Here is a 15,419-nt window from a genome sequence, read left to right on the forward strand (position 1 = left end):
TGGAGAAGATGAATCTCAGAGTTGATAATAAATGAACCTTTGGAGGGTCTGTAAGCATCTTTTATCTCCATTACTCACCAAGCCCCATCCTGCACATCATCCGTGTCGCTTCCCTCCAACATACAGACATAAAATAAAACATTGTGGAAGTGCCCGAACTAGACCACGCACAATGCCTGTGACTCCATTTTGCGCTAGGGCTGATGATTAAACCTGTGCCATCGTCTGTATGTCCTGCAACAGGCACACAACACAGGATCAGCAGCAGAAATTGGCAAAACTCCTGCCATGTAACAGGACAAGAGGTTTCCCTTCAACTCCCTGGATGTGGAGCCCACTGCCTGCTGCTGACCATGGCCACCTGTCGGTGACCCAGGTTTAACATCCCATAGCACTCAGCTCCGTTGGAGCTTGATGGACTTAGTCAACAAGTCAGATCCAGATTCACTTCTTTATCACATATACAGCAAAGCACACTGAAATGCATCACTTGCATTAATAGCTAACAACCTAAGGATGTGCTGGGGGAAACCCACAATTTGCTACACATTCCGATGCCAACATAGCTTCCCCACAATCATTGTTCCCTTTAAGATGTGCGCACACACACATCTTTTGATACCAGCGCACAAAGGAATTTAAACTGTGCACAAAGGGTTGCCACCCTGACCTGTTGGCATGTTTAGTGTATTTCATGATTGTACATGATTACATTTCCTTTTCCGGTCTTTGATGGAGACGGTGTTGATAACATGGAGTTTGCGATGATTTGTCTGTAGATTTTAGATCTAGCTTACTGAAGAAATTATTCAGTGTGCACATCTTGTCGTCGCTGGACAAAATATTGCACAGCACAAGAATTTTGCACACACAGGACATTACAAATTAAGGGGAACATTGCCCACAATGACAATGTATGAGTGGGCCAGTGTCAGAGTGGGGAGTTGAGGCTTTGGCAAGAAGAAGCAGAGGCTGTAGAAATACTTTTTTTGGTTATTTATTTCTTTTTTATTCCTTATTGCACATTCAGAGCAGGGGCGATGCCAGTCAGCATCATGGAATGTTTCTTTACAGGATGTGGGAAGGCAGGGAATCCTCCAGTGTCCCTGATGTCTTCCAGCTGCAGCTGCTGACAGTGTTAAGGAGTTGGAGGTGGAACTGGATGAAATACGGATCACTTGGGAATCTGAGGGGCACTGTTTCCTCTAAGATGCACAGCAGCACAGTGACTGAAATGTTCCCATGCACATAGCCGTCATTGCCACATGGCTGAAATAAACACAGAACAGAAAATGTTCACAAAATATGAAAGATTTTCTTTCTTGTACTGTATTTCATTTAATTAATTTCAATTAATAAATATTATGTAATTTTTCAATTTTCATTCTGCATATTCATAGTAATCGTAAGGGTAAAACAATCATTTGAAGAGCTGTGCAGTTTTCAGGCCATGTAAAAAAAAACTTCCTTCTCAGAGCAATGTTTAGTCTGGACATCTGTAAACAGGGAGGTGTATATACTCCCAACGTGCAGGACACAGGTAACTGGAGGACACATCAGGAGAGAGAAGGGGGACATGCAGCCAGTACAGAGTATCCCAGTGGCCATTCCCCTCACCTATGGGAATACTGCTTTGGATAATATTGGGAGTTACAGTGGCATGCAAAATTTTGAGCACCCCGGTAAAAATATCTGTTACTTTGAATTGTTAAGTGAATCGAACATGAACTGATGTCCAAAAGTCATAAAGTTAAAGATGAAACATGCTTTTTAACATTTTAAGCAAAATCAGTTTACTTTTTGTACAATTTTAGAGTGAGAAAAAGGAAAGGAGCACCATGCAAAAGTTTGGGCACCCAAGAGATTTGAGCTCTTGGATAACTTTCACCAAGGTCTCAGGCCTCAGTTAGCTTGTTAGGGCTATGACTTGTTCACAGTCATCGTTAGGAAAGGTCATGTGATGCAAATTTCAAAGCTTTAAATACCCTGACTCCTCAAAACTTGTCCCAACAATCAGCAGCCATGGGCTCCTCTAAGTAGCTGCCTAGCACTCTGAAACTTAAAATAAATGATGCCCACAAAGAAGGAGAAGGCTATAAGAAATTAGCAAAGGGGTTTCAGGTAACCATTTCCTCAGTTTGTAATGTCATTAAGAAATGTCAGTTAACAGGAACGGTGGAGGTCAAGCTGAGGTCTGGAAGACCAAGAAAACTTCCTGAGAGAACTGCTCGTAGGATTGCTAGAAAGGCAAATCAAATCTTCCATATGACTACAAAAGACCCTCAGGAAGATTCAGCAGACCCTGGAGTGGTGGTGCACTGTTCTACCGTGCAGTGACACCTGCTCCAATATGACCTTCATGGAAGAGTCATCAGAAGAAAACCTTTCCTGCATCTTCGCCACAAAATTCTGCATCAGTAGTTTGCAAAGGAACATCTAAACAAGCCTAATGCATTTTGGAAATAAGCTCTGTGGACTGATGAAGTTAAAATACAACTTTTTGGCTGCAACGAGCACAGGTATGTTTGGAGAAAAAAGGGTGCAGAATTTAATGAAAAGAACACCTCTCCAACTGTTAAGCATGGGGGTGGATCGATCATGCTTTGTGCTTGTGTTATAGCCAGTGGCATGGGGAACATTTCACTGGTAGAGGGGAGAATGAATTCAATTAAATAGCAGCAAATTCTGGAAGCAAACATCACACTGTCTGTAAAAGAAAACTGAAGATGAAAAGAGGATGGCTTCTACAACAGGATAATGATCCTAAACAAACCTCAAAATCCACAATAGACTACCTCGAGAGGCACAAGCTGAAGGTTTTGCCATGGCCCTCACAGTCCCCTGACCTAAACATCATCAAAATTCTGTGGATAAACCTCAAAATAGCAGTGCATGCAAGACAACCCAAGAATCTCACAGAACTAGAAGTCTTTTGCAAGGAAAAGAGGGCGAAAATCCCCTAAACAAGAATTTAAAGACTCTTAGCTGGCTACAGAGAACCTTTACAAGCTGTGATACTTGCCAAACAGGGTATTACTAAGTACTGAGCATGCAGGATGTCGAAACTTTTGCTTCAGGCCCTATTCCTTTTTTGTTATTCTGAAAGTAAAAGATGGAAATAAAAAAGTATTCTTGTTTAAAATATTAAAGAAACATGTCATCGTTAACTTTATGCCTTTTGGAAATCAGGTCATCTTTTAGTTGCTTAGCTATTCACAGTAACAGAAATTTTGACCAGGGGTGCCCAGACTTTTGCATGCCACTGTAAATGTTAAGTTAAAGGACAGGGCCTCCATGGATGTGATTACAGGATTGCCACTCGTGCCACTTGCCAAAGAGGCCAGAAACAGGAAGATCATACAGTTTATCATGCCTGAGGAGCTGGTGCCGGAGAGAGGGCTTCAAAATTTTTGGATCATTGGGCTCTCTTCGAAGAAAGGTGGGACCTGTAGAGAAGGGACAGTTTGCACCTGAAGTGGAGGGGACTAATTTCCCAGTGGGAAGGTTTGCTTGTGCTGCATGGTGGGGAGTTTAAATTAGAGTTTCAGAGAATAGGAACCACAGCACCAGAACAGAGTGGTTGTGGGGAAAGATGTTCAGCCTACGTACAAAGTCAGGAATCAAAAGGGTGAGCACGGTGGGACAAATGTTGTTTATTTCGATGCAAGGGGTATTGTAGGAAAGGTAGATGAGCTTAGGGCATGGATCAGCAGGTGGAATTATGACATTGTAGTGAGGGCAGGACTGGTAGCTCAATGTTCCGGGGATCGGTAGTTTCAGATGTGATAGGGTGGGAGGTGTTAAAGGAGGAATGGTAGGATTACTCGTCACGGAAAATGTGATGGCAGTGCTCTGTCAGTACAGACTGGTGAGCTCATCTTGTGTGGAAATGTCAGAGATATGGGGAGATTTTAAATGGATTCTTGGCATCTGCATTTACACAGGGGATGGACACAGATAGTAACTGGGGCCCTCCACTGGCCACTGTCAACCATGGATACTGCATCCCAGCTGTCTACATGGTACACAAGGCAGTGTGATATGGAGAACAGGTTGTTGCCCATTCTCCACGGAGCTGATGAATCCAAAGGAAAGACCGAGACCTGCAGTTCGGTACCAGCGACATCGCAGGAGATGCCATTCAGCGTTGAACTCAGTGCAGGACTGCCTTAGGGACTCCAGCTCCGGACTTTTCTTCAAAGTTTACTCTCGAAGCCTTCCCCGTGAGTGGGTATAGCAACAAAGAAATGAAGATTTGAGATCAGTGTTTTCCTAAGTGAGCTGCCAACCACAGCTGACCGCCCCATCTGCCTGAAGCAACTAGTTTTAAGACACCAGTAACCCGCCTTTTCTCCTCCTGTCAGTAGAATCAGTTCTGCTGGGATTAGTAGCTAAGCCACACATGAAGGCCAAGAGCTGGACTTGTTTCTCAGAGGCTGGTTGAGACGCACACCATTGAAAGCATTTAATAGATAGTGGGAGCTTATCACCACGACCTCCCTCAGCTATAACAACCTTAAAGAACCACAGAGTCTAGTGAGGTCATGGACCATTTGCAGATTACAGATGAGGAGGTGTTTGCTGTCCTGAGGCAAGTTAGGATGAATAGATCCCCAGAGTGTTGATGTTGCATCGGACCCTGTGGAGACTAGTACAGAAACTGCAGAGGCCCTAGCAGAGATACTTAAAACATCTTCATCCATGGGTGGAGAGCTGGAGGGTTGGAGTATGGCTGATGTTTGTTTGTTTAAGAAAGACTCTAAGAATAAATCATGAAATTATAGGCTGGTGAATCTAGCATCAATATTGGGAAAGTACTTGGAAGGTATTTTAAAGGACAGGATATGCTTATAAGTATTTGTAGAGATAAAGGACTGATTAGGAATAGTCAACATGGCTTTGTGCATGGTAGTCATGTCTAACCAATCACACAGAGTTTTTGAGAAAGATACCAGAAATATTGATGAAGAGAATGTTGTCAGGCTTTTGACAAGGTCCTACATGGACGGTTGGTCAAGAAAAATTCAGTTGCTTGGAATTCGTGATAAGGTAGTATATTGGATTAGTCATTGGCTTCGCAGGAGAAGCTAAGAGAATGGTTGTATGATGGTTGCGTCTGACTGTGACTAATGTAGTGCCGCAGGGATTGGAGCTGCGTCTATCATTGTTTGTCATCTGAATCAACAATCTGGCTAATGTGGTGAACTGGATCAGCAAACTTGCATATGACACCAAGACTGTGGTGTAGTGGACAGCAAGGAAGACTATCAAAGCTTGCAGGATCTGGACCAGGTGGAAAATGGGCTGAAAATGGCAGATAGAATATAATGGAGACAAATGTGAGGTGTTTACTTTGGGAAGACCGACCCGGGTAGATCTTGTATGGTGAGCAGGAGGGCATTATATGGGTCCATAATACTTTGAAAGTGGTGTTACAGGCAGATAGGGTCATAAATAAAACTTTTGGCACATTGGCCTTCATAAATCAATGTATTGAGTACAGAAGATGGGATGTTATGTTGAAGTTGTATAAGACATTGGTGAGGCCTAACTTGAAGTATTGTGTGCTGTTTTGGTTACCTCCCTACAGGAAAGATAGAGCATAGAAACCTACAGTACATTACAGGCCCTTTGGCCCAGAATGTTGTGCCGACTGTGTAATAAGATTGAAAGAGTACAGAGAAAATTTACAAGGATGTTGCTGGGACTTGAGGACCTGAGTTATAGGAAAAGGTTGAATAGGTTAGGACTTTAGATCGGGTAAATGCAAGCAGGCTTTTTCCACTTAGGTTTGGTGAGATGGCAGCTAGAAGTCACAGGTTAAGGGTAAAAGATAAAATGTTTAAGGTGAACAGGAGGGGGAGCATCTGCACTCAGAGGATGGTGACAGTGTAGAAGGAGCTGCCAGCACAACTGGTGGATGTGGTTTCGATTTCAGCATTTAAGAAAGATTTGGTTAGGTACATAGAAAGGCCATGATCCAGGTGCAGGTCGATGGGACTAGGCAGATTAATGGTCTTGCATTGACTGGATGGGCTGATGGGCCTGTTTCTGTGCTGTAGTGTTGTATGACTAACACCAGCAACAATATCAACAGCAACATAACAAACCAGCAACAGCAAATCGAGCCCCTTTCTTCTCTCAGTGATACAGATCAGACGGGATCCGGTTACCTGTAGCTCAATGGGCAGCACACTCAGCTCTGAGTCAGAGTGTCGTGAACTTGAGAGCCAGTCCAGAGATTTATTTATTTAGTGACGCAGCACGGAATAGGCCCTTCCAGCCCTTTGAGCCTCGCTGACCCAAAAACCACTGACAACTCCAATTTAAACCTGACCTGATCGCAGGATAATTTACTATGACCAGTTAACCTACCGATATGTCTTTGGACTTTGGGAGGAAACAGGAGCACTCGGGGAAAACCCAGGTATTCCACAGACCCCTTGCAGATGATGTCGGAATTGACCTCTGATGAACTCCCAGCTGTTTACCATTTACACTGATGATTTGGAAGAGGGAACTGAGTGTAGTGTAGCAAAATTTGCTGATGACACTAAACTGAGTGGAAAAGCAAATTGTACAGAGGATGTGGAGACTCTGCAGAGGGATAAAGATAGGTTAAGTGAGTGGGCCAAGGTATGGCAGATGGAATACAACATTGGTAAATGTGAGATCATCCACTTTGGAAGGAATAAAAGAAGAGCAGATTATTATTTAAATGGTGAAAGATTGCAGCATGCTGTTGTGCAGAGGGACTTGGAGTGCTTTTTCATGAATCGCAAAAAGTTAGCTTGCGGGTACAACAGGTTATTAAGAAAGCAGATGGACACTTGGCCTTCATTGCTGGAGGGATTGAATTCAAGAGCAGGGAGGTCATGCTGCAGTTATACAGGGTTCTGGTGAGGCCGCACCTGGAGTATTGTGTGCAGTTCCAGTCGCCATTCTTGAGGAAGGATCGTTGCCCCGGCCGTCGATCTGGGCTACCCCAGCAACCCAAGCATATTCAAAACCCGGACTCCTGCGCCATCAATGCGGGTTGCAACGACCATGGACACCTTCAAAGCGATTGCGCAGCCTCCAACTGGGACTCCAGCTTTGAACTCCAGGCCGGATCTTCACATGCTGTGATTGTGACTCCCATCTTCCCTTCCCCCACCACCACTCGGCAATCCCCTCTCCCTCAGATCCCATCATCAGCTCCTGGGCCCTCAGAAGATCCATCTTCCTCTCACCCCAACCCTCGCCTATCCACCGACACCACCAGCCTCCATTCCGTCCAACCTTCAACTCTCTGAGGCAGAGTGCTTGTTCCTCAGTAAGGGCCTCACCTTTGTCCCCCCTTGCCCACACCTCAGCGAGTTCCGTGTCCGCCATGACGCTGAACTCTTCTTCCGCCGGCTCCGTCTCCGAGCCTGCTTCTTCGACAAGGACTCTGCCACCCCCACCGATGACCCCCTCCTCCTGTCTTCAACCCTCCTCCTCTTCATGTAAACCCCGCCCTGGTCTTCTGCCTGCTCTGGATCTCTTAATTGCTAACTGCCGACGGGACATCAACCGTTAGATAGAGCTCTTATAGATAGCGGGGTCAAGGGATATGGGGAGAGGGCAGGAACAGGGTACTGATTGTGTATGATCAGCCATGATCACAGTGAATGGCGGTGCTGGCTAGAAGGGGCGAATGGCCTACTCCTGCACCTACTGTCTATTGTCTCGACTTCACCACACCTTGTTCCACTTCTAACCTCACTCCTTCTGAATGCTCTACTCTCCACTCCCTCCGCACCAATCCCAACCTCACTATTAAACCTGCTGATAAGGGGGGCGCTGTTGTAGTCTGGCGTACTGACCTCTACCTGGCCGAGGCACAGTGACAACTCGCCGATACCTCCTCTTATTTACCCCGCTGTCATGTCCCCACTAAGGAGCACTAGGCAACTGTCTCCCACACCATCACCAACCTTATCGGTTCTGGGGATCTCCCATCCACTGCCACCAACCCTCATAGTTCCCACACCCCGCACTTCCCATTTCTACCTCCTACCCAAGATCCACAAACCTGCCTGTCCAGGTAGACCCATTGTCTCAGCTTGCTCTTGCCCCACCGAACTCATTTCTGCATAACTCGACACTATTTTATCCCCCCTTGTTCAATCCCTTCCCACCTATGTTCGTGACACTTCTCATGCTCTGAATTTTTTTCATTGATTTTAAGTTCCCTGGCCCCCACCGCCTTATTTTCACCATGGACATCCAGTCCCTAAATACTTCCATCCCCCACCAGGAAGGTCTCAAAGCACTCTGCTTCTTTTTGGGTTCCAGACCTAACCAGTTCCCCACTACCACCACTCTCCTCTGTCCAGCGGAATTAGTCCTTATTCTCAATAATTCCTCCTTTGGCTCCTTCCACTTCCTCCAAACCAAAGGTGTAGCCATGGGCACCCGCATGGGTCCCAGTTATGCCTGTCCTTTTGTTGGCTTTGTGGAACAGTCCATGTTCCAAGCTTATAGGGGTATCCGTCCCCCTCTTTTCCTTCGCTACATTAACGACTGCATTGGCACTGCCTCCTGCACGCATGCTGAGCTCATTGACTTCATTAACTTTGCCTCCAACTTCCACCCTGCCCTCAAATTTACCTGGTCCATTTCCGAAACCTCCCTCCCCTTTCTTGATCTTTCTGTCTCCATCTCTGGAGACAGCTTATCTACTGATATCTACTATAAGCCTACTGACTCTCACAGCTGTCTGGACTATTCCTCTTCCCACCCTGTCTCTTGCAAAAATTCCGTCCCCTTCTTGCAATTCCTCCATCTCCACCGCATCTGCTCTCAGGATGAGGCTTTTCATTCCAGGATGAGGGAGATGTCTTCCTTTTTTAAGCAAAGGGCCTTCCCTTCCTCCACCATCAACTCTGCTCTCAAACGCATCTCTCCCAATTCACACACATCTACCCTCACCCCATCCGCACGCCACCCCACACGGGATAGGGTTCCCCTTGTCCTCACCTACCACCCCACCAGCCTCTGAGTCCAACGTATAATTCTCCGTAACTTCTGTCACCTCCAACAGGATCCCACTACCAAGCACATCTTTCCCTCCCCCCTCTGCTTTCCGCAGAGATTGCTCCCTACACGACTCCCTTATCCATTCGTTCCCCCTCCCATCCCTTCCCACCGATCTCCCTCCTGGCACGTATCCTTGTAAACGGAACCAGTGCTACACCTGCCCTTGCACTTCCTCCCTCACCACCATTCAGGGCCCCAGACAGTCCTTCCAGGTGAGGCGACACTTCACCTGTGAGTCGGCTGGTGTGGTATACTGCGTCCGGTGCTCCTGGTGCAGCCTTCTATATATTGGTGAGACCCGACGCAGACTGGGAGACCATTTCGCTGAACACCTATGCTCTGTCCGCCAGAGAAAGCAGGATCTCCCAGTGGCCACACATTTTAATTCCATGTCCCATTCCCATTCTGATATGTCCATTCCTGGCCTCCTCTACTGTCAAGATGAAGCCACACTCAGGTTGGAGGAACAACACCTTATATACCGTCTGGGTAGCCTCCAACCTGATGGCATGAACATTGACTTCTCTAACTTACATTAATGCCCCTCCACCCCTTCTTACCCCATCCCTGATTTATTTATTCTTCCCCCCTCTCCTTTTTATCTCTCTCTGCCCATCACTCTGCCTGTTCTCCATCTCCCTCTGGTGCTCCCTTCTCCCTAGGCCTCCCATTCCATGATCCTTTCCCTTCTCCAGCTCTGTATCCCTTGTGCCAATCACCTTTCCAGCTCTTAGCTTCACCCTACCCCCTCAGGTCTTCTCCTATCATTTCGCATTTCCCCCACTCCCCCTCCTACTTTCAAATCTCTTACTATCTTTTCTGTCAGTTAGTCCTGACGAAGGGTCTTAGCCCGAAATGTCGACAGTGCTTCTCCCTATAGATGCTGCCTGGCCTGCTGCATTCCACCAGCATTTTGTGTGTGTTGCTTGAATTTCTAGCATCTGCAGATTACTTCGTGTGAGGAAGAGTATACTGGCTTTGGAGGCAGTGCAGAGAAGGTTCACCAGGTTGATTCCAGGGATGAAGGGGTTAACCTATGAGGAGAGATTGAGTCATCTGGGACTATACTCTGGAATTCAGAAGAATGAGAGGGGATCTTATAGAAACATACAAAATTTTGAAAGGGCTAGATACGATAAAAGTAGGAAAGTTGTTTCTACTGGTAGGTGAGACTAGAACTAGGGGACATTGCCTCAAGATTCAGGGGAAAAGATTTAGGACAGAGATTAGGAGAAACTGTTTTTCCCAGAGAGTGGTGAATCTGTGGAATTCTCTGCCCAGGGAAGCAGTTGAGGCTTCTTCACTGTTATGGACCAACAACAATAAATGTAGAACGGAGTTGGGGAATTATTGCAAAACAACTAAATTTATTAACATTTATGCAAAAATATAGAACATTAAATGAACGGCTATCTTAAACAGAAGTTTACGGTATTATGCGTCTATAGCTCCTAAAGAATCAAACTTAGAAACAATTCTTAAAGTCTTACTCAAGCACAGTCTTAGAGTGTCAATTTAAACTGTCACGGAGATTCATGAAATGTGTGAGAGATTTGTGTGTTCACGATATACGAGAGTCGATCTTGTCGATTCACAATACAGCAGAGAGGTGATCTCGAAGAAACAGTTGCCAAAGTTTGCAGCCGCGGGGTGCTTTTTCGAAGAGTCCAAAAAGAGTGAGATTTCACAGAGTCACTGACAGGGAATGCCCCTTTCGCCGAAATGGTCTCCACACAACACCCAAGACCATGCAGGGGTTAACCAGAAGTGTGTGCCACAATTTACGTAGGGATTTTACGAAACGTCAGCCACTTTCGAAATGCACAGCGTGCTGCCGACTAACCACAATCCTTTGGGTTCATTCGAAGCCTGCAATCTTCACTCTCACTCTCTTCCCATTGACCCCTTACCGAGCGACTCCAACGAACCACTGCCCACGAAACGACTGTGACTCTTTTATACCGTTGCGGATACGTCATCACGTGACTCTCACAGAAACAAAGTCATGAATTCCCAGTGAACTACGTGACGTCCCAAGAATCGAAACTACAAGCTTCCAGCAAACAAGACTATAGATACATCACACTTAGTAAACAAAACTAATATCATGTGACATCCACCGGAATCGAAACTGTGGACCCATAACATCACTAAATAAATTTACCATACAGTTAGATAGATTTTTACACAGTAGGGGAATTAAGGGTTATGTAGAAAAGGCAGGTAGATGGAGCTGAATTTACGGACAGATCAACCATGATCTTATTGAGTGGCTGGGCAGGCCCGATGGGCCGGATGGCCTACTCCTGCTCCTATTCCTTATGATCTTGTTATATCATCCACCCTGTCTGTGAAAATCTTCAGCTCCACCCATACCATCTTGCTTTTGACATTACTATCTTGGGGAAAAGAAATATTTGGGTTGTTTACCCTATCTGCATCTCTTTAATAATTGTGTACATTAAGGTTCCATCACCTGAGCCTTCTTCATTCCAACTTGTGAAGGTTGAGCAGGCTTGTGTTGGTGGGGTGCACACTCTGTCAACATTATTCCTGGAAGACTGCCGGCTGTGAGTCCCTGTACCCTCTGGGTGAATGGGATGCTGGGGTGGGTGAGCCCCTTTATTCCTTCATGGAATCTAGACCTATCATTCCAGCATTAAGGACAGTGGTGCTGGATTGTCAGGCTGAAAGTTTCTCTCTGGAAACCAAGAAAAGACACTGTTTGCAATATTCCCTTCACCCAGGATAAGCTTACTCAAAACTGACAACATCAAGTATTTCAAGCTTGAGTTAATAGCAGGAAAACAGAGAACATCATCCTCTCAGATCAGCAAGTGAAGACTGTTGTGTCCAGCCTAAACAACCAGAGCCTTCTTGGATTCAACTTCATAACTTGATTCAGCTTCCAGGTCATGCGTTTCCCCAATCAGCTGGAATAGACAAATTGCAATTGTTACCGTAAGACATAGGGGCAAAATTTAAGCCTCCATTTATTATCCCTCTCAACCCCATTCTCCTGCCTCCTGCCCATAACCTTTGATACCCTTACTAACCTAGAGCCTATCAAATTCCACTTTAAATTTACCAAACTGTCTGCAGCAATGAATTCCACAGATTCCCTACCCTTTGCCTAAAGAAATCCCTCCTCTTCTCTGTTCTAAAGGGACATCCTTGTGTTCGGATACTGTGCCCTCTGGTCCTACTCTCTCTCACTGTAGAAACCTCCTCTCCACATCCACTCTATCTAGGTTTCTGAACATTCTATAAGTTTCAACGAGATCCCCCCTCAATCATCTGAACTCCAGTGAGTCCAGGCCAAGAGTCATCAAATGCTCTTCCGTTGTTAACCCTTTCATTTCCAGGATTATTCTTTTGAACCTCTCTGGTCCCTCTCCACCGTCAGCACATCCTTCCTTAGATAAGAGGCCCGAAACTGCTCACCCAATATTCCAAATGTGGTCTGACCAATGCCTAAGAATTACAATCTTATTTTTATATTCTCGTCCTCTCGAAATGAATGCTAACATTGTATTTACCTCCTCACCACCGACTCAACCTGGAAGTTATCCTTTAGGCACTCCCGAGTCCTTTTGCATCTTGTATTTTTGAATTTTCCTCCTCTTTAGAAAATCATCTGCATCTTTATTTCTTCTGCCAAAGTGCATGACCATACACTTCCCAACACTGTATCCCATCTGCCCCCTTTTCCCACTCTCCCAATCTCTCCAAGTCCTCTGCAGACTCCCTGCTTCCTCAGTACCACCTGCCCCCCATCCTTATATTGCCCACAATGAGGGTGCAGATTACCTGATGATGAACATTCAGACTCAAACCACGGTGACACAGGCCACAGAGGCAGCAAGTTGGACTGAACAAATGATGCAAAACGAGGACACCAAACCAGCCACACTGTGCAACTCCAGACTGGGGGGTAGCAGTGGGGTGGGGTGGGGTGGGGTGGTAAGGATAATTAATGTCCATAATTTATGTGGAGAATATGCCCAGACATAGAAGCAATGAAACAGTAAGAGAAATTATGCTTATGCAAATTCCAATCACGTTTTGTACAATTGCCGAAAATGGCCCTAAAGGTTTTCTCTGGGTGCAACAGTGTGTAGGAGACTGTGAGAGGATTTTATGGACAGTGTGAACATGTGAGTGTAAGAGAGGGAGGGGGTATCAGTGAACTTATCAAACCATGCTTGGAACACCACACTAAAAAGCAGGAGAAATTATTATTATAAAAATTACCTGTTTACTGTCTCCTGTCTGTGCCTTGTTTCGATGATCTATAATGAACAAAATATCTTTCATAAATTATAAATACAGAATATTGCCAGATTATTTACACTTAAATTCCAGCCTCAATAAAATAATTTTTAATTTTAGTTTGCTCTTATTTCAGTCTATTTTGGTGGAGCTTTTCCTCACAGCTGAGTTTGAACAGTGAGTGCTGACGGGACCTCTGGATTACAGACTGGAGAAGCTCCCAGGTCAGATAGTACAGAAAGTTAAACCATCACTGGAAGAGCCGTGTTACCCACAGTAACCACCCGAGGTGTCTCCCACAGGGAAATTCTGCTCCCTCGGACTGTGATTTTTACTGATGGGAACCCCTGTGCTCTGACGCCACGGAATCGGGATATAGGCCCCTGACCTGCACTGGGAGCCGCCTTCATGTTACTGGTCTTCGGAAACCGAGGCTTTGCACAGATCTGTTATCTCATTCCCATTTACTATCATTCCCTGGATCTGTGCTGCAGCAGATCTACAACAATCAGTCCTTCCACACATGATCCACAAGGTCCCAAACGTTTAAAATGAACAGACAGAGAGACAGTATGGATTCTTAACATTACTCATCCTTTATCCTACTCTCCCTCCACCTCTCTCCCACTTCGCACCCCTCTCCTCTCCTTCCTCAATCTCTCACCTTCCCACCCCTCTCCTCCCCTCTTCCCACCCCTTCCCTCTCTCCACTTAAATTCCAGCCTCAATAAAATAATGTTTAACTCTTGTTTGCTCTTATTTCGGTCTATTTTGGTGGAGCTTCTCCTCACAGCTGAGTTTGAACAGTGAGTGCTGACGGGACCTCTGGATTAAAGATTTTTACTCCTCGTGCATGTGAAGGATGCAAGAAATAAAGCTGATTAAAAATAATAATGTGATCTGAATGAACATTGTACAGCACAGGTTTCTCACTCTCAGTACATGTGACAACAATAAACCAATCACTTTTTCAGCAGAACCCCACAGATCTGGATGAAAGTACTTCCTGAATGAAAGGGAACGGCCAGGAAGGAGGTAGAGAGGGGTGGAAATGAGTGAGCAAGTGAGAAATGGAGAGAGACAGAAAGAGAGGGACAGACAGATTGAGCAAGAGAGGCAGAGACAGGGAGAGACGGAGTAAGGAAGAGAGACAGACAGACGGAGAAACGTGTTGGAGATTTCCCCACGACTCTCTCCCTTTCAGAAACTGAAGTGTCGGTGAGAAACCGTGCTAAGTTTTCACTGTGACTGAGTTCTTTAGACTGTGATCGAACGGCTGAAAGCTTTGGTGCATTTGATACTCACAGTGACACACTGCAAAGAACACGGAGTGAATCAATCCAATCACAGCTGTTGATGCGAGGAACGTGCCCCAGGTCAGAGTGCGGCTGTGACAACCTTTATCTGAAATTGTATAAGAGAGGGCTCACTGAATGGGTTTATGCCAAGTATCCCCAAAGACACTCAATTTCAACATCAGCTTTAATACTGTAAAACTTACAAATATACAACAGGACTAAAGTTAGCAGAAGGAAATATACACAATTAACATGCATGGAAAACCCAACTGGAAATCAGCATGTTAACATTTGTAACACATCAATTGTGTGCACGGAAAATGATAATGATGAAGGAGGGATAAGGGTAGAGGGATGGGTAGGGAGGTGGACACGGGAGGGAGGAGGGGAGAGGAGCAGGGGAGACTGGGAGAGAAGGAATCAGAAAAAGGAGAGCGAATGGGATGTGCCGGTGGGGAAGGGAGAAAGGGATACTGGGGAAGGAGTTGGGGATTGTTCGGGGCAGAGATTAGGAAATGGAGCACGGGGAGAAGTGGAGTGTCGGGGACAAGCAGAGGCAAAGGGATGGTGGGGGAGAGGCAAGAGAGGAGAGGGAGAGAGAGATGGGCTGAGGGTTTGACTGAAAGGGTAGGGAGAAAGGAAATTGGACTGGGGCGGAGATGTGGTGAGGAGGAGGAGAGGCGGAGCAGAGAGAGAATAAGAAATTGATTAGAGGGAGAAAGGGAAACCCAAAGGTAGGGGCAGAGCAGGAGAGAGATGGGGAATTGTGTGGCAGTGGGTGAATCT

The 15,419-nt window shown here is 45.7% G+C and overlaps 1 protein-coding gene across 1 annotated transcript in view; it reads right to left on the bottom strand.

The window, feature by feature from the left end:
• Positions 1-10,410: 10,410 nt before the first annotated feature.
• Positions 10,411-15,419, bottom strand: part of LOC140717427 (SLAM family member 9-like) — a 36,549-nt gene continuing 31,540 nt past the window's right edge. Inside the window, exons 9-11 of the mRNA XM_073031004.1 lie at positions 14,641-14,739; positions 13,318-13,355; positions 10,411-11,996 (exon numbers count right to left, since the gene is read on the bottom strand). Coding sequence (XP_072887105.1) covers positions 11,922-11,996; positions 13,318-13,355; positions 14,641-14,739 — 212 coding nt within the window. The 3' untranslated portion in view covers positions 10,411-11,921. The remainder of the gene's footprint in view (positions 11,997-13,317; positions 13,356-14,640; positions 14,740-15,419) is intronic.

Source organism: Hemitrygon akajei, chromosome 2, assembly GCF_048418815.1.
Source record: "Hemitrygon akajei chromosome 2, sHemAka1.3, whole genome shotgun sequence".
In the NCBI taxonomy this organism is placed as follows: domain Eukaryota; kingdom Metazoa; phylum Chordata; class Chondrichthyes; order Myliobatiformes; family Dasyatidae; genus Hemitrygon; species Hemitrygon akajei.